The sequence below is a fragment of the Tenrec ecaudatus genome, chromosome 18 (genome assembly GCF_050624435.1).
Source record: "Tenrec ecaudatus isolate mTenEca1 chromosome 18, mTenEca1.hap1, whole genome shotgun sequence".
NCBI classification, from domain to species: Eukaryota; Metazoa; Chordata; class Mammalia; order Afrosoricida; family Tenrecidae; genus Tenrec; species Tenrec ecaudatus.
Window position 1 is genome coordinate 7852501 of NC_134547.1, and position 23924 is coordinate 7876424.

Consider the following 23924-nt stretch of genomic DNA (forward strand, 5'->3'; position numbering starts at 1 on the left):
GGTTTTCCAGGAGTGTGATCTTTCTGAAGCCCATGGTCACACTTTCTTCTGAGGCATAGCTAGGGGGCTCGCCCACCCCGCTTTCAAATGACCAGTCGGGGAACGAACTCTCTGACACCGCCCCAACCCGCGGAACACCCCCCCCACACACACACACACACCTACCCCCCCAGCACGCCAGTTGCTCTCTTGCCATATCGCACGGCTATCTGGTCTCTCAGGAAGCCCTGGTGGCACGATGGTTAAGCGCTCCGCTGCTAACCAGTCCTTGGAATCCATCAGCTGCTCCGGTGGGAGCAAGAGAGGCTGCCTGCTCCCATAAAGGTGGGCGATGTGGGGAACCCTGCGGGCCAGGTAGACCCTGTCCCATAGGGGCGCTGTGAACCTGAATTGACTCAATGGCCAAATGAGATTGATTTTCTTTTTCTTTCTTTCTTCTTTTTTTTTTTTAACGGATGTCCTGCGGAGTCATCAAAACGAACTCATTAAATGGGGATCTGATATCGGGCTCAAGTGGGAAGAGAATGCTTTGAAAATGGCGATGGAGGCCTATGTGCACATGTGCTTGACACACTGGATGAATGGATGGACGGTGACAAGAGATGTAAGAGCCCCCAATAAAAGTACTTAGAAAAAAACAAGCAACGAATTCACTGCCGTCCAGTCCATAACTGCTGATCTTGCACTTAGCAGATGGGGGTGGGGGGGGGAGCGCCCAACGCTTAACCCACTGCGCTGCCAAGCATCCTTCACCTATCTCAGGTGCTCACTAAAGCCACTTGCTGACTAGATACGATGTAAGTTCCCTGGGGCCGGGGCAGAGACCTGCTCTGGACGCCAGGTGGACTTCCCTTGAATCCTTGGCCACCCCTGCGGGGGGAGGGGGAGGGGAGGGGGAGAAGGTGGGGGGGCCTCCCTGGCCCCGCCCCTCCCGGTGACCTCACAAAGGCCCTCGCCATGCCTCTGGCCTGGGCGCTGGTGCTGTGGCTGGGCCTGGGTGCCCGCGGTGCCGGGGCCTGCCTGCAGTGCATCCCGTCGGTGGAGGAGGCCCTGAGCCAGCTGCGCTTCGCCCTGGTGCCCGGGCGCTTCCAGGAGGAGCGGCTGCAGGCCCGCGCGCAGTCCCTGCTGCTGGGCATGGAGGGCCCTTTCTTCCGCGACTACGCACTGAACGCCTTCGTGGGGAAAGTGGGTGCGTGCCGGGGAGCCGGGCGAGGTGGGCTGTGGGGCCGGCTGCGCCCTGGGCTGCGCCAAGTTTGAAGGAAGTTGGAGGATCCCTGGGCCCTCTGGGGGAACCCATTGGGAACCTCATTCCTTGTCGCCCCTAGGGACAGCCAAACTGGACTGGGTGGCCACTTTTGTTAAGAATCAAACAAAGACGATCTCGGACGAACCCCTGAAAGGTAGGAGCTGCCCCTGCTCCCTTCCCTCGGGTCACCAATTCATCCCCTTCATAAAACCCAATGAAATAAAATACATATTTTTTAATGAAGAGAAAATACGCGTGGATTAAGCCTCCGGTGACTCCCCTCTGTCCGTAGACCGTGCGAGTGCTCTGGAAGCGTGGGTGATGGCGGATGTAGTTGGGTTCAGCTTCAACGCCCTATCGTTTGATTTTCCTGGGGACCCATTTTCACGCTGTTCTCCTATTGAATTCCGCCTGCTTTCTTTTCAATTGAGGCGGTTCTCGACCTTACTTGGTCATTGTCCCGATGGTTTTTGTTTTGCGTGTTGTTGCTGATTTTCTGTACGTGAAATCTAGGATAGGTACATTTATAGGCAATCGCTGGATGAATGATTTGGGGGGGGGGTAATGGAAAGAGAGGTTGGGGGAATTGGAGAGCGAATGATCATGAGTCCAGAAAAGAAAATGTTCTCAAATTAACCATGGTGAGGACCGTACAAGTATTTCTTTTAAATACTAGAGCGAATGGAATTTATGGTTTGGGAATTATATGCCACTGAAACTGTTAAAAATAATGAAATAATAAATTATCAAGGGTTTGTGATGGAGGGAGGCAGGGAAGGGGAAAAATGAGGAGCTGATACCAAGGGCTCAAATAGAAAGAAAATATTTTGAGAATGAGGGTGGCAACAAATGTACAGATGTGCTTGACCCAATGGATGGATGGATGGATTGTGATAATAACTGTATGAGCCCCCAGTAAAGTGATTTTTTAAATGAAATAAAACAAAAATAAATCATGGATGTATGGGTTGTGATGAGTTCTAAGAGCCCCCAACAACATTATTTTTTAAGAAATAATGAAATAAAAGTGAAAATGTGTATGTAGCCAATTCTGTGCTCACATGCTTTACAAACAAGAGTTCATCAAGTGTGATGATGTGCGTGGTCAGAGGTGGAAACTGAGGCGCAGGGTGGTCATCGACACACCCAGGGTCGCACAGCTAGAAAGTGACATCTGAGGATTTGAACCTGCGATGTTGGACTCAGACACCGTGGGCCTCACCACCACCACCCCGTTTAATCTGCAGTGCCACAATGGCACTCTGAGAGGGACTGCACTGTGTCACCCCAAAATGTTGGCCGCTGCTGTTAGGTGGGGTCAAGTTCGTTCCGACTCAGAGTGACCCCTAACACAACAGAAAGAAAGATCGCCTGTCCTGGGTCATCCTCACTGTGTTTGTCCGGGTGGACTGGAGAAACAAATTCATAGACACACATATGTGTATAAGGAAGAGGTTTATATGCAAGAGCAATTGTATATTAAGAAAACATCAGAACCCAGTCCAGTCCAAGGCCATAAGTCTGATATTAGCCCACATATCTAATACCAATCTATAAATTCCTCTTCAGACTCACAAAACACAAGCAATGAAGCCAAATGCAGAACAATCACAAGCCAGTGGATAGAAAGCCTTTGGGTCCCAGTGACTTTGTAAGCATCTCAGTGCTGGCAGGGGTCTCTCTGTGGCTTCTCCGGCTTCAGAGTTCTGGTTGCATCCATGTGGCTTGTCTTCTGTAATGTCTCCCCAGAAGTGGCAGAGAGAGAGAGCAGTGTCTTCCGCCTCGAAGGAGGAAGCACCAGATTTCCCAGAATTCTTAGGAGAAGGCCATGCCCACACAGAAGTCTCATTGGCTATCTCCAGATTGAGAGCCTAGACTCCACCCCTACACTCTTAATCCTCAAATAGACACCAGATCAGGTGGCTACCACACTCACAGTTGTTCTTATGTCTGAGTGCATGGATGCAGTTATGGCGTCAATCCATCTAGTCCAAGGGCTTCCTCTGTTACACTTTACGGAACACGATATATTTCCCCAGGGACTGGTCTTTCCTGACAACATGTCCAAAGTATAATAATAAACCACTCCCCTCCCCAGGTGGGGATGAACCATAGAAACGTGGGTGAAGAGAGACAGCGGTCGGTATAAGACTTGAAAACAATAACAATTTATAAGTTATCAAAAGAGTCATGAGGCGGTAGAGAGGGAAAAGAGAGGAGCTGATACCAAGGGCTCAAATAGAAAGTAAATGTTTGGACAATGAGGAGGGTAACATATATACACATACGCTTGAAACAACGGATGTATAGAATGCTATAAGAGCTATAAGAACCCCCAATATGCTTTTTTTTTAAGTACATGAGATGAAGTTTCATCTTCTTTGCTTCTAAGGAGGTGAGGTAGTTAGTTTATTGTGATAACCTGGCCAATAAATACATGTGGGGTTAATTGAAGGCCAGAGGGGATAAATGGCTCGGTGAGCCTCACCTTTGAAGTTCTCAGGTCTCTTGCTTTCTGATGAACATGGTTGCAGCTGCCTTAGCCAGTTCCCTGCTTCAGCAAGGCTCACTTTCTGCAAGACATCCCCGAGGAGAAGCCACATGGACCTACCCTGATGCAGCCCTGGGTGCTGGAGCAGCCATGTGGAGATCCCTGCCAGTGCTGAGATGCTTACATGCGCACCGACTCGGCTTTCTTCCTGCAGTCAGTGTCATTGTGTGTGTTTTGTGAGATGGAGGAGGACTTTGTGGATTGGTGTCAGACATATGGGCTGATGTTGGACTTGTGGGTTTGGGCAGCACTGGGTTGGGATGTTTTCTTGATGTGCACTTAACCTTTATATAAAACTCTCTCTGAGACGTGAGTTTCTGTGGATTTGTCTCTCTACAGTACCCAGACTGGCCCAGGAGGCATTCTGACTACCTCTTTCAAGATAGATCTGTTTGTTCTCGGGCGGTTTGTGGTACTTTGAATCATCTTCACCAGCATCATAACTCAAACACATGGATGCTTCTCTGGTCTTCCTCCTTCTGGGTCCAAAATTCACACGTATCTGAGGCCATTGAAAATTCCATGGCTTGGGTCAGGAGCACCTTAGTCCTCAACGTAATATCGTTGCTTGTCAACACTCTTGAAAGAAACCGTATGCGGCAGATTTATCCAATGCAAATGCCTCGCTTGATCTCTGGACGGCTGCTTCCATGAGCATTGATTGTGGATCCAGGCAAGCCAAACTCCTTGGCAACTCCCATCTTTCCTCTAGTTGTCATGATACTGTGTCGGTGGAAACCAGCTCCTAACAACTGAGGGGTCCCTAGGGGCAATTGTAAGGCAATGATATATAAAAGTTATAGTAAAGTCATAGACGATAGGAGAAAGTAAAATAAAGGAGTCAGACATTTCCTGGTAGCATGCTCACTTCAGCCCCTTCTGGTGGTTCACATGGAGGTGGGAGAAGAGAGAGGGAGTCTTTATTGTCTTGGGATATTTATAGATAGCCACAAGACATGCATATTCAGTAGTTACATGCGTCACAAGGTGGGTGGTAACCATAGCAAGGTCCCTGAGCTCACAGGTGAGGACACCTAATACCTGCATTGGGGGAAGGTATGAGGGGGGCTGGGTGCCGCGGAGGAAGGAGATAACAAAAGGTCTGCTTGTACAGGCAGACAGAATCAACCATGTGCTACTTTAAGGCAGCATAGCTGTTCAGGGGAGAGCCTGTGGGAAGAATATTTAAAGCAGGATCATGTATTTGGACTTTAACTTACTAAAGTGGTGGCTTTCCTACCATGGAATACTAGCTTTCCAGATTCCCCCTGTTATAAGTTAGGGGATATGGTCCTCGTCCTATTTCCCCCAGTGTCCGTTTCCCACAATATCAACAATGTTCCAGTTGGGAGGAGTTTGCTCCTCTAAATATAAAGTGAGTTGTACTCCGTGCTGAAGGTTTCCATCCTTGATCTTCATCAGCAAGTGCTTCACTTTCAGCAAGCAAAGTTCGGTCCCCTGCATATTGAAGGCTGTTAATAGGTTTCCTAAGGAACCCTTATGAAGTGGTTTAGTAGTTATGCCTTGGGCTGCTAACCACAAGATCCGAAGTTTGAACCAACCAGACCTCCCTCAGGGAGAAAAACGAAACTGTCTACTCCCATAAAGAGTTCTAGTCTGGGAAACTCACAGGGCACTTCTACCCATCCTAGGGGATGGCTAAGAGTTAGAATCCATTAGATGGCGGTGAGTTTGCTTTCTGTTTTGAACTATACAAATTAAATAAGCCAATGTCTCTTCTTTGAAGTGACTTGTAATCATTTCCTATGGCTGTCCTAGCAGATCCAGAGGCCCAGGAAATGAAAAGAGCCGTCTACTCCTGGGTTCTTAGAAACTGGATAGTGGGACACTGCCTGGGTGCTTCACATCACACATCTCACAAGGATCTATCTCTCTCTCTCTCCCCTCAGATGAGCCACTACTGGAAAAGTTGGTGGCTTTTAGACGGAAGGTGCTTCACGAACTCAAGAACATTCTGAAAGACTATGAACACAAAGGTGCAGCCCCCACTGCTCCGCAGAGCTCTTCCCACCACAGAACCCCTCCATCCCCTTCTCCCATTGTCTTCCCAGCCTCCCTCTTCCACTCTCCCCTCCCACTCACTTAATCTCTTCTGCCCTCCTGCCCTCCACTCTCCCTCCCCCAGACTTTTCTTAAGTAAATTACCAATTTGCTAGTCCAGGCTCACTCATGGAAGCTCTGTTCTCTTACAGCCTGCCACCCTAAGCTTTGCCGTGAGTTCTGCGTTTATTTTCTCTATGCTTTTACGCCCCATAACCCCTATCTGTCCTCCAGCACTGCTCTCCTACACAGTCCACTTTTTTTCGGGGGGTAGGGAAGTAGGGAATTGACTAACCCCAAAGCCCTACCACCCAGGGATATCTGCTTTGAGAGGGGTTTGGGAAATGGCTACAACTTGCAAATATGTAGCTATCCAACCAGACAGATGGACTGCGGAATGGCTGGATTGACTGACTGACTTGGGGAGGGGATAGGTTAGGCTCTGCTTGTCATAACAAACAATCCCCCTTCATCTCCACCCCGTCAACGCAACAGAAGATGATTTCTCCCCGGTGCAAACTCCATTACGAGTTGAGACGTAATTTCCAGCGGTGTGACGCAGGGGTCCAAGCTGTCTCCCTTTCGGAGCTTTCCAATGCTGAGTCAGAAGAGAAAAGGCGCACGGGGAGGGGCGCATCACTGTGCCCGCTTTCTATTGGCTAACGCTCGGTCACATGGCTGCCGCCTGCTGCAAGGGAGTCTGGGAGATGTAGTCTTGGTGCGTGCCCAGGCGGAGGAGGCCGTCCGTCAGGCAGCGTTTAGGCAGCCTGTGCCACAAGGGGGCGCCACGTGAAAACCACGAAACGAGACGTCGCGGAGTCCCTGTGGCGTCCGAGGTTAGCCCTCACCCAGAGTTAGTCAGGGGCTCGGAAGCCGCAGGGGCAGTTCTCCCCTGTCCTATAGGGTCGCTAGGAGTCAGGATGCACTTGATGGGATACATCTCCTGAAGGAATGGGGGGGAGGGGAGAGCCAGGAGGCCCAAGGGGCCCTGTTCCCGCTCTCTCCCGGGACCTGGAGGCCAGTCTCACGAGCCCCCTCCCCCGTGTGCAGACACGCTGCAAGAGGAGGTCACGGACTGCTTCCTCTGCCAGAAGATCATTCCCAAGTGCATCAAGAACAAGTATTGCTTCGGTAAGAGGAGGCCCCGGGCAGGGCCAGGGGCCAGGAAGGCGGCCACGGGTTTTGAGGGCTCCCGCATAGTCCCTTTCCACCCACTGACAGCGTGGCCCCGACATGCCCTCCACGTTCAGAGAGTGCCCCCCAGTTCTCTCCCTCCCCAACTCCCTTGTTAAATGGCAAGACATCCCCTGAACTGTGGGGGTGGGGCAGGGTGGCAAGGCCAGAAGAGGAGCTCTGGTGGCAGAGCGGTTATGCACTGGGCGGCGGATCTGCAGGATCAGCAGTTCGGAACTACCAGCCGCTCCGTGGGAGAAAGAGGAGGCTCTCGGCTGCTGCCAGGAGTTACCGTCTTGGTAACCCACGGGGGCAGTTCTACCCTATCCTATAGGGTCACTATGAGTCAGATTCGATTCAAAGGCAGTATATTTGGTTTAGGTAATGTAGGGGTGCGGGACACGGGGTATTCCTCATAGCCAGGGTCGTACTTAGGGCAACTCGAAGAACATGCTGAAAACACTCTCGTTCATTCACAGATTTTTAAAAATTTTTTAAATTAAAATAAACCTTTTTTGTTGTTGTTGATGTTTGAATATGCCCTTCTAGCGGTGAACCCTCAGAGAGCCATCAGGATACAACATGGTTTGCTATACCTTGTCACATGCTGTTCCCTTTCTGGCTCACACTGTTCCCTGCACTCCCCACCCGACATTTCTAGCCTGGCATTCTTGGATCCATGCCACTTTGGGTACTTTGTTTTCATACAGCCTTGGGTTGGATCTGCTACGAGTTGAGGAAGGGTCATTACTGACCAGCCGGGAAATCTGACTCTCTCTCTCTCTCTCTATCTCTCTCTCTCTCTCTCTCTCCCTCCCTCCCTCCCTCCCTCCCTCCCACACTAGTGAACCGGCAGCCCCGCATGACCCTGCAGTTCCAGGACAGAGAGTTCTACCCGCAGGACCAGGCTGCGCTGGGCATCACCATCTCCGTGTTCCTGGCTTTCTTCCTCTTCCTGGCCATGTTGTTCTCGTGAGTCACCACCCCTGCCCTCCCCTCCCCTCGGTCCCTGCGGAGCTCTCACGGTTGAGGGGCCCCTCCAAAAAATGACAGCCGCTGGGCTTGTCACCTTGTCCTTTCTGAGTGTCCGCCCTCTACTGCATGTCTTTACTCCTCTCCTCCTCCCTCTCCCTCTTTATCTCTCCCTCCCCCCTCTCCTCCAGCTTCTCTCCTTCCCTCCCTCGTTCTTTATCTCCCTCTCCCTTTCTCCTCCTCCTCCTCTCCAACATTCTAGTTTTTTTAAAAATGAATCATTTTATTGGGGCTCGTACAACTCTTATCACAACCCATCCATCCATCCAGGGTGTCAAGCATATTTGTATGTTTGTTGCCATCAGCTTTCTCAAAACATGTTCTTTCTACTTGAGCCTTTGGTCTCAGCTCATTCCCCCACCCCCCTCACCCTTGACAATTTATAAACTATTATTTTTTCATGTCTTACACTGTCCGACGTCTCTCTAACATTCTTTCTCATGCTATTTTCCTGTCTGTTCTCTTGATAGATAAATACAGATATAGATATAAATGTATTTATTTTGCCCTCCCTGCCCTCTCCCCGCCCCCCACCATCTCTGACTGTCTGGAGTCCCTGGGAAGTGGAAGTAGTTAAGGTGCCATCCGAGTCTGGAGTGGAAATGGTTAACATGCCCTCAGAGGTTGGAGAGGAAATCCCTAACTGCACTCTGTTCTCTGAGAACTGGAGGGTCAAGGCCACGCAGAGGTGCCTTGGCCAAAAAGCCTGACCATCTACCTCCAAAACCAGCTTCTGGACACCCCACGGGACGTGGTTTGACTCTGGCACAGGAGGGGTCTCCAGGAGTCGGAAGTGAATTGACTTGGTGGCAGCTAGCTTGTTTGTAAGGATCCCTGGTGGTGTGATGGGTTAAGCGGTGATTATGTCACTATCAGCAAGGTCCAGAGTTCAAACCCATCAACCCCCACAGGAGAAATAATGTGGGAAACAAACACTGAGGGAAACAGGATGAGGACTCTATTCCCTAACTTATCACAGAGGGAATCTGGAAAGCTGGTATTCCACGGTAGGAGAGTCTCCACTTTGGTAAGTTAGAGGTCAAGTCCAAGTACATGATCCTGCTTTAAGTATCGTTCCCACAGACTCAGCTAAGCTGTCTTGAAGTAGCACATGGTGGATTCTGTCTCCCTGTACAAGCAGACATTCTTTTGTTATCTCCTCCTTCCAAGGCACCCAGCCCCCCTCGTTCCTTCCCCCAAGGCAGATATTGGGTTTCCTCACCTGTGAGCTCAGGGACTTTACTGTGGTTACTACCCACCTTGTGATGCATGTAACTACTGAATATGTATGTCTTATGGCTCCGTACAAATATCCCAAGACAGTAAAGACTCTCTCTGCGTGCACCTGGCTGCTGAGATCATGGCCGTACCAGAGGTGAGCATGCCACCATACGATGTGTCTGACTCCTTCATTTTACTTCCTCTCGTATCTCTCCTAGCTTCCATGACTTTGCAGTGATCTTGATATATTATCACCATACAATTGCACCCAAGGACCCCGCGGTTGTCAGAGACTGGTTTCCTCTGACAAGATACGGCTTTCAGCGCCCCCACCAGGAAGCTATAACGACTCACCACAACGTACACATTCTACTCAGGCCCCTATTCCTGCTCCAGTAAGCCCCCTGTGACTAGGATGTATTGGTCCACCACCAGCCACACGTGTGTGACAGTTTTCCTTGACCTGCCAGGTCCTCTTGAGAGCGCTGTCTCTCAGTAATCCCTTGGACACTGGTGTGAGTGCGTGCCAATGGTTTCTCTCCTCTGGGTACGATGTCTTGTCCTCCCCATACCCTGTGTGTTCAAAGCAAATGCATGGTCACGGGGTCCACTCCGACTCACTGGACCTTTTAGGACAGGATAGAACTGCCCTTGTGGGTGTCCAAGACTATCCATCAGCCTTTATTTATTTATCTATCTATCTATTTATTTTTGGATGGGAGAAACGTCATCTTTATTCGAACTTAAAAAAGAATGAGAAATACAACGTATCTAAATTCCTGGGGCCTGGCAAAAGCAGTCCTCAGCAGTTCATAGGAGTAAGTGGTGCCCACAAACTAAACACTGGAATACATGGACCAGCACTACGGGAACAAGACTAGCAAAGCCACCCCACCCCCCAACTCCAGAAGAACAGGAATCATAATGTTTTTATGATTTAAATTAGAGCAGAATACATGAATCGGAAGGAGAAAAAAAGATAGGAAACATCAAGAGGACAAGAAGTTGGTTCTAAAAAACCATAAAAATATAATAAAGTAGAAAAAATAAAGTTGGTTCTTCACAAAGATTAATGAAATGGATAAGCCACTGGCAAGCTTAACAGGAAAGAGAAAAAAATATTATCAATAAGAAATGAAATGGGTGCTACTGCAACTGAGACTTTAAAAATGAATCACACACTCTAGAGCAGCGGTTCTCAACCTGTGGGTCGCACACGCCCCCTTTGGGGGTGAACAACCCTTTCACAGGGGTCGCCTGATTCGTCGCAGTAGCGAATTGACAGTTATGAAGTAGCAATGAAAATAACTATGGCGGGGGGGGGGGGTGGTGTCACCACAACATGAGGACCTGTATGAGGAGGATTGAGAACCACTGATCTAGAGAATAACACAGAGCACTGGAACCTTCGAGAAATACAAAGTGTATGCACATCAAAGACTACATCAAAAGAGGCCAGAGAAAACCCGCTGGTTGCAAAGAAATATTTAGAAATGATGCACATACAGGGCTAATTTTTAAAATCTATAGAACATGACAGCACCTTAATAACAAATACAAATAGCCCAGTCAAAATAACTTGGTACAAGGCATGGCTGGACAATGTCATAAAGTGGCATCCAAGTGGCCAACAAGCATATGAATAACTGTCCCCATTCATTAACAGTAAGAGAGACGAATGAAAACAACCGTGAGATACAACCTCACTGTCAGAGGAAACCAGCCTCTAACAACCGCAGGAGCAACTGTGCGGTGACACTACATACAGATCATAGCAAAGCCATAGAGGGTACATCAGAGAGACAGGAGAGGGTACAATAAAGGAGTCAGACACAATTCATGGTAGCATGCTCACCTCGACCCCCCTTGGTGGTCCACGTGGAGGTGGGAGAAGTGAGAGAGAACCTTTACTACATTAGGACATTTATAGGTAACCATAAGACATGCATATTCCATAGTTACATGTGAAAAATAAATAGTGACATGCGGCACAAGGTGGGTGGCATCTACATGAAGGTCCCGGATCTCACAGGTGAGGAGACCTAATACCTGCATTGGGGGAAGGCATGAGGTGGGGATGGGTGCTGAGGCGGGAAGAAATGGCAACAGGACATCTGCTTCTACAGAGAGACAGAATCAACCGTGTGCTCACTTTAAGGCAGCATAGCTGTTTAGGGAAGAATCTGTGGGAATGCGATTTAAAGCAGGATCATGTACTTGGACTTTGCCTCTAATTTACCAAAGTGGAGGTTTTCCAGACTCCCTCTAAGCTAGGGAATATAGTCCTTGTCCTATCTCCCTCAGTGTTAGTTTCCCACGCCTCGCATGCCCGCTTTAAGCAACAATGTACAAAATAATAATCAAGGGTAGAGAGGATGTGGAGAGATTGGAATGCTCAACCATTGCCGGTGAGGTGGTAGAGTTCTACAAGCACCATGGAAATCAGGCCAGGCTTCTTTACACAAATGCAAGTACCTTAGGATCCTACCATCTATTTGGTAGATACCCTAAAGAAACAAGAACAGACTCATGCACACCTGTGTTGATTGCAGCCATTTCCGTAAGAGCAAAGAGATGGAAACACTCAAGGACTCTGACTACAGAGGAATGGGTACGCCAACTCTGGGCCATTCATAAAATGGAAATATTATACATCCTTAAAAAGCAAAGATAGGTCTACCAAACACCTGAAGACATGGACAAAGTTAGGGAAGAGTAGGCTAATAACATTAGTCAGTCTCGCAGAGATAAATACTTTAGGACACCATCCATTATGACGAAATAAAAAGATAAGTGATTTTTATACCAAAGGAGAAGACTTTAAAGACTCTGGCGGGGTAGAGGGATTAGAACTGCTGACCCTGTGGGACAGCAGTTCTATATAAAGCCCATATGCCACCAGACCTCCTACAAGTCCGGATTTTTCTTGCACCAAACTCTGTTAGGCTGAGAACTCTGAAATCAGCTTCTCTCTCTCTCTCTCTCTCTCTCTCTCTCTCTCTCTCTCTCTCTCTCTCTCCCCCTCCCCACCCCCTGCCACTGAGTCCATGTTGACTCTAGCCATCCTGTAGGACAGGGTACATCTTGCCCGTGTGGGTTTCTGAGACGGGCTCTTTACTGGAGTAGAAAGCCTCGTCTTGTCCCCAAAGAGCTGCTGGTGGTTTCGAACTGCCAGCCTTACAGAGCACAGGCCAATGTGAAACCACTCTGGCACCTCCCGATGGGTTGAGCGGGATCCGGGTGATGATGGGAGGGAGTTGAGGGGCTGCTTTGATAGGGAGAGGCCTGAAGTTTCGGCAACTAACCTTGGACTTTCTTTCTCTCTGACCAGGGCTTACATGTACCGGCAGAATCGACGGCTCCTGCTGCAGTAGGGGTGTGCGGGACTTGGGGTGCAGAAGAAATGTCGTTAATAAAGCCTGTGACACATTCTGCCATGCCTCTGTGAGCTCCATGGTGGCCCTCCCCCCACCCCCAATCTACTGTCAAAGGCATCTACCGGTGCTATAGTTTATTGTGCCAGCCTGGCCGATAAACACAAGTAGGATTAACTGAAGGGCAGAGGGATAAATGGCTTGGTGAGCCTCACCTTGGTTGTTCTGTGCCTCAGTTTAAAGGGGTACACTACCTGTGGGATGCCTAGCCTGTGGACTGTGTCGCTGTAAGTTGAGGTCCCTTTAAGCCCACACGATTGGAATGTTCATCTCTGGAGCTGGGGACTGACAGTTGGGGACCTGCCTTGCTGTTTGCTGCCTGGGTACATATAGCCCAGCTCTCTCTACAGAAGGGGACTGGCAACTGGCAGCTCTCAAAACTTGAAGGACTGCTAGTGTCTCACTGCTTTATAATTTAACTGTTAATTTCCTGTATTATCTATCTGTATATTATTTAACGGTTTATTTCTTGAATTATATATCTATCTTTATAAATATATTTATATATAATTACTAGCAATCTGGTTTGTCTCTCTAGAGAACCCTGTCCAATACAACCGGTAAAGGGCTCAAGAGCTAAGATGTCACTTGGAGGACTCAGGTGCGCTTGGCTCAAGCCATGGCATTTTTTTGTTGTTTGGGGGTTGTTGGTTTTTTGTTTTGTTTTTTTTTTAACCATGGCATTTTTAACCTCATCCGCTGTGAATGTGGAACAAGTCAGGATGATTGCAGAAGTCTTTGAAAGAGACAAGCTCATGTCACCACGTTTAAGCTGAACGGACACAGGAACACTTGTCCTAAAAGGGCATCCTCCCCTGCTTCTGCTTGACCTGGGGTGATCTGTGTTAACATCACTATGGTAGGCAGGTCTGTAAGTGCCTTAGGGCAACTCTTGTTTAAATACCCCTCTCTCCTTTTCAAGAGAAGCTGTCAGTCAGTCTTTCTCCTGGGGACAGGAGTCTTCACTGCCCCACCTAGGAGGGCCAGCTGGAGACGTAAATCCAGGAATGGGATCATACAACGTTACCTAAATACTCTTTTGTTTAACTTTTGTCAATACCGCTGACCTAGGGATAGATGAATTTCGATTGGCTTTTTCTTCTGCTTTCTCTATTCCGCCCTCCCTGAGCAATATAAAAAGAGGCTTGACCACAGAAGACAGGCACTGCAGTGTGGTGGATAGGTCCTTCGAGCATGCCCTCTGCAGTTGGGGCTAGCCTGATAAACAAGGAAGGCTTCACATAATTCTAATTGGACATTTTTATTTAAAAAAACATTTTATTGGGGCTCGTACAGCTTTTATCACAATCCATACATCCATCTATTGTGTCAAGCACATTTGTACATTTGTTGCCCTCATCATTCTCAAAACATTTGCTTTCTACTTGAGCCCTCAGGATAGCTCATTTCCCACCCTCCCTCATGAACCCTTGATAATTTATAAATTATTTTGTCATGTCTTACACTGACCGATGTCTTCCTTCACCCACTTTTCTGTTGTCTGTCCCGTCCCCCTGGGAGGGAGTTATATGTAGATCATTGTGATCGGTTCCCCCTTTATCCCTCCTCCTTCCCCTCCCCTCCTGGTATGGCTACTCTCAATATTGGCCCTGAGGGGTTGATCTGTCCTGGATCCCCTGTGTTTCTATTTCTTACCTGTACTAGTGTACATGCTCTGGTCTATGGGTTTGTAAGATTGAACTGGGGTCACGATAGTGGGGGCACATTAAAGAACTAGAGGAAAGTTGTATGTTTCATCAGTGCTATATTGCACCCCAACTGGCTCGTCTCTTCCTTGTGACCCTTCTGTAAGGGGATGTCCAATTGTCTACAAATGGACTTTGGATCTCCACTCAGCACTCCCTCTCATTCACATTGATATGATTTTTCGTACTGGGTCTTTGATGCCTGATACCTGATCCCATCAACACCTCGTAATCACCCAGGCTGGTGTGCTTCTTCCATGTGGGTTTTGTTGCTTCTCAGCTAGATGGCCGCTTGTTGATCTTCAAGCTTCTAAGACCCCAGACACTATATCTTTTGATAGCTGGGCACCATCAGCTCTAATTGGACATTGTAGTGATGATCTTTAACTTGAACCGGCAACAAACCAATGCCTTGGATTTTGGAATTGGTGGTGAATGTTGAATCAACCATGGCCTGTCAGAAGAACAGGCAAATCTGTCCAGGAAGGACAGCCAGAAGGCTCCTTAGAAGATGGTGAGACTTTGTCTCATGTACTTTGACATGGCATCAGGAGGGAACATGCGTGGTAATGTATGGCATACATCCCTAAACTTACAGAGCCCCTTTTCAGGAAAAATTAAAAATCCAGTGCTCCACTGGAAGCTTACAAACGTTTGTACTACAGTCTGTAATCCAGACTAAAGCAAAATAGCCCTGTGGTGTGTGGGTTACATGTTGGGCAGCTAACCACAAAGTCAGCAGTTGGAAACCAGGAGCTTCCCTGTGGGAGGAAAAGGAGGCTCTCTGCTCACACGAAGAGTTACCGTCTGGGAAACCCACAGGGGTAGTTATACCCTGGCCTACAAGGTCCCCGTGTCAGAATCCACTCAGAGGCAGGTGCACCAAAAAGCCCCAAATCCTCTACAACAGTGGTTCTCAACCTTCCTAATGCCCTGACCCTTTAATGTAGTTCCTCATGTGGTGGTGACCCCCCACCATGAAGTTATTTTCATTGGTACTTCATCACTGTCATTTGTGATGAATCTCCATGTAAATATCTGATAGGCAGGACGTAGTTTCATTGTTACAAATTGAACATCATGAAAGCGTCGTGATTCATCACAAAAACAGGTAATTCTAGATTGTGAAGTATTTATTTCTAATGAGAAATCAGTGACATTGTGTCTTGAAGCATGGTGTAGCATGGGCCACAGTCCACACCGGGGACTCATAGGTGGGCGTATCTGCATGTGGGTGGACCCGCCTGGAGACGGATAGAGGAGCGGTGTCTTGGTTCAAATCACCCTCTGTGTTTTCCAACGGTCTTAAGCGACCCCTGTGAAAGGGTCGTTCGACCCTTAAGGGGTAGCGACCCACAGGTGGAGAACCACTGCTCTAGGAGATGGTTTGCCACAGTGTCAATGGATTCAATGATTGTGAGGATGGCGCTGGACCCGGCAAGGTTGTGTTCTATTGTCCCCATGGGTCACTATACGTTGGAACCTATTCAATATCGCCTAACAACCACATACTAGAAGAAATGTGGGTTAAATAGACTATAGAGAAGGCGCCCGGGGCACAGTGGTGAAGAATTAGACTGCTAACTTCAAGGCTCGTGGTTCGAACCCACCAGCCACTGAGAGAGGAAGACGAGGGTGTCCGCTCCCACATATAGGGGTGCTATGCACTTGAATCGATTCCATTGCAATGAGTTGTGTATTCCTACTACGCTCGGCCTGCATCCTATGCTCAGACTACATTTCCCAACATTCCCAAGGCCTCACGAACCTGAGGCCAGGGGTAGTAGGAGCTGCTATACCTTCTGGGAAATGTAGTCCAGCTGCGATTTGGGGGGGACGCTGTTAAGGTAAGGGGATTTAAGAACGCAGCAAAGGCGGTTGCGCAGGCGCACTCTGTGACCTACTGGAGGGACGGAAGGCCCTGAGGCACCTCAGAGCCTGCGGGAGTGCACAGGTGAGTCCAACCACCTGCTGAGCAGACAGAGCAGGTGCAGCAGGCACAGCAGCGGGGGCAGGGCGTTTGGGACAGCCCATATGCACTCAGGCCCATGTGCACTCAGCGCCAGGGATTAGGACCCTGCTGTGGCAGTTGGGAGCCCCTTGCCCCGCCACCCCGGGCCACACACAGAACTTGTGATGGGGGCACCTGGGTCACATCCCGGAAGTAACACCTGGGCAGTCAGGCCTTCCAGTGCATCCCAGCCTTTCTGAGTCTGCCTCCCTCCCCTTGGATTTCTCTCCTCCTCGCTCTCTGGGTCCCTGTCTGCTGCTCTCTCTCTCTCTCTCTCTCTCTCTCTCTCTCTCGCTCTCTCTCGCTCTCTCTCGCTCTCTCTCGCTCTCTCTCGCTCTCTCTCGCTCTCTCTCGCTCTCTCTCGCTCTCTCTCGCTCTCTCTCGCTCTCTTGCTCTGGGTGTCTGTCCCCACAGTTTACGAGCCTCTTCCCCCCTCTGCCCCCCTTCTCCCCAAACCTTCCTCTGAAGGTCCCTGATTGTCAGGAAAAGACCTGCGCTGCCCGAGGTTGCAGCTCCCTGGAGGTCTTCAGCTCCCCCTTCACCTTTCCCGCGGCGATCCTGAGGATGACAGCGCCCCTTGGTCTGGGCTTCTCCCAGGGTTCCCCATGATTAGCTGCGGTCTGTGCGGGCAGCATACCCCTGCCTGGGAGGCTCTGGCGGCGAAGTGGTTCAGCACACCCTTATTAACTCACGTGCTGCCCTTCACGGGAAAGCTCTGCCCGGAGTTTGGGGGGCCGTGACTCACCAAGCCGTGCTGCAGAAAGGCTTGGCGATCTGCTTCTGTAAAGACGCGTTACTCCTGGTCATCTGAGTCGCGGCGAGCTCACGTGTCACCGACGGGAACGGCTCCTCCCACGTTGTCATCCACAGACAATCTCCAGGTCCTTTCTTCCGCGGGACTGTGAGGCCCCGCGAGTGGGTCACGCCTCGCTTCTGGGCTTCTTCCCACGAGAAAGAATTCACGCCAAAGCCTGGTTTGTGACCCAAGTGGGTTTTTATGAAGGACAGGAGACGTTTCATGTTTTACCGTCTCAAGAGTACATGCTACGCAGAGAAGTGTGCCAAGCCGCCCCGAAGCCGCGCTGGGGCTCACAACTGGGTACAAGCAACCTCTGGGGACAGTGCACCCCCACGTGTGGAACTGAGGCCAGGAAGAGCGTGGTACCTCAGGAGTTGGCACGGGCAGGGGAAAAAACAAACAGCCTTCCTGCTGCCAAGGTATTTCAATCCTCTGGCTGGGGAGGCGTGGTTGAAGGTCCTGGTTGACCCTATTGGCTGAAGTAAGCCCACCTGAGTCTAGGTTGGGCTGCCCAGGTGCACTGTTCACCTAGCTCCAGGCCTGAATTGGAGCATGCCCAGTTCAGGGGTCTTCATGGGTGGCAAATGCTCGCGTGATTCCTCCCTAAACCACCTCTATGGGGGTCTTCACAGTCATGGGAGGGACAAACCCTTGTCCGGATCCTGGCTTCCTAACAAGATCCCTCAGAAAACCAAACCAAATTCACTGCCATTGAGTGGCTTCTGACTCACAGCAAAACCTGATAGAACAGGGTAGACCAGCGCCTGTGGGTTTCTGAGGCAGCTCCTCTTGTCAGGAGTAAAAAAGAAAGCCTCCTTTCTCCCACAGAGCGGCTGGTGGTCTCGAACTGCTGACCTTGGGCCTCGCAGCCCACCGGGTAACCAGTATGTCACCAGGACTCCAGTGGCAGGGGTCAAATTGCCAATCTATTGATTAGCTGCTGCACGGGGCCATCAAGTCGGTTCTGACTCATAGCAACCCTGCAGGACCAGGCTGAACTGCCCGGTGGGTTTGGGCAACTGTTGTTCTTTACAAGAATAGAAAGCCTCATCTGCCTCCAGGGTAGAGTATTATTATTTCTTGTTGTTGGTAAGTGCCATTGCGCCAATTCTGACTCACAGTGACCCGATGTGCCAGAGAAGGAAACCGCCCGGTCCTGCACCTTCCTCACGATTGTTCTTAGTTTTGAGCCCATTGAGGCAGCCACGGTGGGTGTCCGTCCATCTCAGTGAGGCCCTTCCTCTTTTACGCTGCCCCTCTGCGTGACCAAGCACGATGTCCTTCTCCAGGGAATAGTCTCCTGATAACATGCCTAAAGTACCTGAGCCAAAAGCTCTCCATCCTTGCCTCTAGAGACATCGTGACCCACAGGACAGGGTAGAACTGCTCCCTCCCCCGCCCCCTGTGGGTTGTTACAAAGACAGCCTCCGCTGTATCCTGAGGTGGGTTGGAACCTTCGACCTCGCAGTTACCAGCCTGATGCCTAACCCACAGCCAGGTTGGCATTAACAGCTCATATTTTGGTGGTGGGCACCCAACGCCATCCATCACAGCCTCCTTCCGGGTCTCAGACACATGTGTGGACCGGCCTTCTGATGGCTGCTGGGGGGTCGTTGTCATGGTTACCATTGCACTTACTGAGGTCCTCTGCCCAGTCTGCCACCAGGGGTCCTGGGGAAGGTGTCTGCCTGTGTCAGAACTGGCTCTAGCTCTGCCCCTCTCATCAGCTTGCCCTCTCAGGCCTGGGCATCTGTCCTGGAGCTGCATGCTCCGACTCAGCAATGACCCCTAGGACCCTGATGGCCGAGGGCCAGGTAAGTCTCAGCTTCCCCTTTCCCAGAATGCCTTTGGGCTTCCTGAGGGCCCTCCCTGTCTCCACCTGCGTCTGAAAGTCCCCTACCTTGTCTTTCTGTTTTTCTTTTCCAAGATTATTTGGCTCTTTCAATTTGTATTTTTATTGATCGATTGATTGATCATTTTACTGGGGGCTCTTACAGATTTTGTAACAATCCATAAATCAATTACAGCAGGCAAACTTATACAGATGCTGCCTCATCATTTTCAAAACATTTTCTTTCTACTTGAGCCCCTTGATATCAGCTCCTCTTTATTCCCTCCCTCCCCCACCCTACCGCCCTTGTGAACCCTTAATAAATTATATATATATTATCTTTAAAAAGTCATTTTGATGGGGCTCTTATCACAATCCATCCATTGTGTCAAGCACATCTGTACATAGGTTGCCATCATCATTCTCAAAACATTCTCTTTCTACTTGAGCCCTTGGGATCAGCTCACTTCCCCCCTCCCCCACCCTCTTTCCCTCATTTGTTCATATCTTACATTGTCCGATGTATCCCTTCACCCACAGTTCTGTTATTCGTCCCCCTCGAGGGGGGTCTACCTTGTCTTATCGGGTCCCTAAGAGTCAGAATCCACTCAGTGGTAGTGAGGTTTTTGTGTTTTCATTTTCTTTAACTAATAGATTGTGGGCCACCAGACGAGCAACCCAACCTGTCCTGGAGGAAGTGCAGCGGAATGCTCCTTTGCAGGAGGACAGGAGGAGACTCCATCCTACATGCTTCCGGACATCTTATCAGTGAGGTGCGTTTGGCACGTCACGGCCACGCTCCACCAGGCGGCGGCGAAGAGTAGCCTGGAAGGGGCCCGCTTCATAGAGCTTGCTGCTCCAAGTAGAAATGAAATGGGCTCATGACTTTTTTTTTAGTAGACTTTATTTTCCTGAGCAGTTTGTTTCTTTTCCAATAGGAACATTATGGAGAAAGTAGAGTTCCCATATTACCTTGCTCTGTAGTTAGGGGCCATCCAGCCAGCTCCATTTGGACTCACAGCGGCCCCAGGTGCACTGAAGGAAACCTTGCACTCACCTGCACTGTCTTCACATCTCCTGGGGGGGGGGGGCTCCCTCCACCTCATGGGGGGGCCTCCCTCCATCTCCTGGGTGGGATGTCTCCCTCCATCTCCTGGGTGGGGTTCTCCTTCCATCTCCTGGGGGAGGGTCCCACGCCATCTCCTGGGGGGCCTCCCTCCATCTCCTGAGTGGGGTTCTCCCTCCATCTCCTGGGGGGGTTCTCCCTCCATCTCCTGGGGGGGGATGTCTCCCTCCATCTCCTGGGGGGGTGCCTCCCTCCATCTCCTGAGTGGGGTTCTCCCTCCATCTCCTGGGGGGCTTTCTCAGGGAGCTCCATCTTGCATTGTGATACAATAGTTCAAAGGCTGAACCAGGAAGCTCCTGTCCTCTGCTCTGCGCCAAAGCCCAGTTGACTTTGCGTCCTCCCTGCGGGTGCCGCGGTCCCTCGGGCGCACGCACATGCTTAGCATCCTGCTTCCACCCCTCGGCCTTCACCTGGCGGCTCAGCGGTTAAGCCCTTGGCTGCTAACATAAAGGCTGCTGGTTCAAATCCACCGCACGGGAGAAAGAGTCCCTGTCACGGTGACAGCCTAGGCAATTTGACTCAGAGCACTACCTTCGTGGGGGACTTCCGCTTGTTCCGCTGCCAGAAATAGCCTGGCATTCAGGGCGTTGGATGTAGAATGTATTATTTTGCCGCCAAGCATTGAGTAACCATTAACTGTTGCCAAAATGTTCAAGATCCCCCACATTCAGTTACATGACCCCAATTGGGGGTGGGAGGCTCCACCCACCGTTTAAGAAGGTGAGCCCTATGAAACAGAGTGGAACTGCCACATGGGGTTCCCAAGGGTGCAAATCTTTATAGAAGAGTCTTATTGAAGCAGACTGCCCCTCCCTCCTCATGCTCCCTGGCGGACTCAGACCCGAGGCTTTTGGGTGAGCTGCAGAGGGCTTAGCTCCTCTGCCACCCAGGGGTTTTGGGAAATCTAGGGGGGCAGTTCTTCTCTGTCACGTTGGGTCACCAAGAGGGGACGGGGTAATCCATCTACCCCTGCCTGGGGAGCAGTCAAGATGTCTGTGATTTGGGGTGTGGGGGTCCCAGTTCCAGGAGGGCCCCTCTTGGAACTGGGATTACACCCCCTTCCACCCCCATGTGACTTTGACCCTTCCAGGGATCGCTGACCTTCAAGGACGTGACCATGGACTTCACCCTGGAGTGGGGCTGGTTGGGGCCCAGCCTGGGGGCTCTGTATCATGTGACGTGAAGTCAGAGAATTGCCAGAACCTTCTATTGCGGGGCGAGGCCCCAGTCCTGGCGCCCACCTCCACCTGCTCCACCTCTGAGTTTAACTGGAGCAAGCCCCCTTAGCCCGTAGAGTTTGCGCTAACCCCTGGCAACCTCATGTTAGCACAGAGTAGACGGAGCTCCCTTTGATTTTCCCGGTGGCAGTCGTTAGGCAAGGGGACCGCCAGGACTTTCTTCCGCTGCCAGCCAGCTGTGTTTGAGCCACCAGCATTTCAGACCAGGCATCCAGAGGAGAGGGAACCCTGTGTACCGGGAGACACCGTTTGCTTTGTATCGAGACCGAGGCTTTTAACCGGACCAGACAGTGTTTCCCTCTGTGTACACACGTGGTCGTTATGAGCCAGTACTGACTTGTTGATGGCACCATCTCGTCATGTGCTGGTTGGCTTCCCGAATATGTCTTCTTGGGTGACGTGCCTGTTCACATCTTCTGCCGGTTTGAAAATTGCATCGCTAGTCTTTTTCGTTGCTGCCATGTTAGAGTCTAAAGGAGCCCGTGATGGGAGTGGTTACGGTGATGAGTTTGGCTGCTAACCAAAGGGTCAGCTGTTTGAAGCCACCAAGCTTCTCCTGGGGAGGAAGATGGGGCTTTCTGAGGTACCCAGTCCTAGAGAGTCTCTGTGAGCCACAATTGATTCGATGACTAGAGGGTTTGAACCATGGACCCTGTGGTTAGCAATCTAATGCCTAATGCACAGTGCCACCAGGGCTGCTACGAGGGCCAGTGAGTTTGAGTTGTGAACCATAAAGTTTCCTGTACATTTTTAGAGATTTGATTTGTCCCCGATAAATTATTACCACAATCCCGCCCCCCCCCCCCCCCCCCCCGTCTGTAGGTCCTCTTGTTCCTGCTTTATATGCCTCCATGTGTTTAATTCTCGGGAACTGCCGGCCTCTTTTACCTCCCGCTGTTTGTGGGGTTTTTAATTCATGCTTCATAGACTATTTATGTAATAGACTAGCACCCTTAGGCTTCCCCGTGTTTCCTGCCATGGTCTTTATTATGTTAGGATTTACATGTGCTGTAATCCTCTTAAGGAACCCTGGGGATGTAGTGGTTGTGCCCTGGGCTCCTGAGCACAAGGTCAGCAGTTGGAAAACCACCAGTGACTTCTGAGGAGAAAGATAAGGCTTTCCACGCCCATAAAGAGGTATCGTCTCAGAAACCCACAGGGGCAGCGCTACCTATGGGTCCTGTGAGTCAGAATGATGCAGTGGCAGTGACGTTGGCACTTCCGTTTTCTCCTGAGACAACGTGATATTCAGCTTTTCCATTTCTTTCAGAGTTGGAGCTGAACTCTGTGTGTGTCTACACCATCAAAAAAAAAAAGAAGAAGAGTATTTCTGGAGAGTCGGTATTCCAGATGGGAAAATTTAAGGGACTTGTGAGAGGGGTGTGTGTAGAGATCTCCCTTTTGGAGAAACCTGGCCGTGGCACCACTGGTTGCAGGACCAGAGAAGCCAGAAGTCTCTGGGGTGTTGGATTGTTACGCCCAAAGAAACCCCCTTTGAGGAGAGAGGCTCTGAGTTTGGGCAAAGCCTCAGGGCAACTTCAGCCCCCATCGGGAGACAGAGAGAGAGAGAGACACCAGAAATGGTCCAGCGGGCCAAGAAAGGGAGCTTGAAATGTCAAAGGACCTTTACAGAGAAGAAACCATTTCCCTGCCTGGAATGTGGGAGAGCCTTCACTTACCATTGTGACATCCCCTGCATCAGAGAGTTCACACGGGACAGAGTCCCTGCGGGTGCAATGACTGCAGAAAGGCATCCCACAACCATTACTATTTCACGGAACGCCATATCCCTCGCGTGGGTGAGAAGCCCTGTGTGTGCATTGAATGCAGCGAAACACTCACACGGTGCTCGTGGCTCACTGAACATCAGCGGATTCACAGTGGAGGGATGCCCTAACTCATGCAAAGAGTGTGGGGAAGCCTTCGCCCAGAGCTCCTCCCTGATGAAACACCTGCGTTGTCATCCCGGGGAGACCCCCTCTATATGCGGCCAGTCTGGAAAGTTCTACCTGCAGGTTTCCCACCTCACCTGCCACCAGAAAGTCCACACTGGGGAGAAGCCCTATGAATGTACCGAAGGCGAACCTGCAGATTCCCCACCTCATGGGGCACCTGTGATCATGTGGCGGAAAACCTTACATCGTTTGCTCAGCACCAGACAATTCACAGCCGGGGTGAAGACCGGCAAACACAACGAATGTGGGAAAACCTTCAGCTAGAACTTCCTCACCCGCCACTAAAGGACTCACACTGGGAGAAGCCCTCTGAGCGTACCACCTGCGGGAAGGCCTACACTCGATTCCACGCCTCCGTCAGCACCAGAAGAGTCGCGATGAAGAGGATCTATTTGAATACGGCCGGTGTGAGAAAAGCTTTAGCCAGAGCACCCACCTGAGTGAGCATCAGAAAATCCACAAGGGCAAGACACCTTATGAGAGTCGGGGGTGCGGGAAGAGGTTCAGTCTCAGCTCATCTCTCACTCGACACCGGAGTGT

At 50.4% G+C, this 23924-nt stretch overlaps 1 protein-coding gene across 1 annotated transcript; it reads left to right on the forward strand.

Annotated features, from left to right (window-relative positions):
• Window positions 1-957: 957 nt before the first annotated feature.
• On the forward strand, window positions 958-8007 carry IZUMO2 (IZUMO family member 2). The gene is made up of 5 exons (XM_075537896.1): window positions 958-1189; window positions 1326-1400; window positions 5708-5794; window positions 6909-6989; window positions 7877-8007. The coding sequence occupies exons 1-5, from the start codon at window positions 958-960 to the stop codon at window positions 8005-8007; spliced, it is 606 nt and encodes a 201-aa protein (XP_075394011.1).
• Window positions 8008-23924: the final 15917 nt, after the last annotated feature.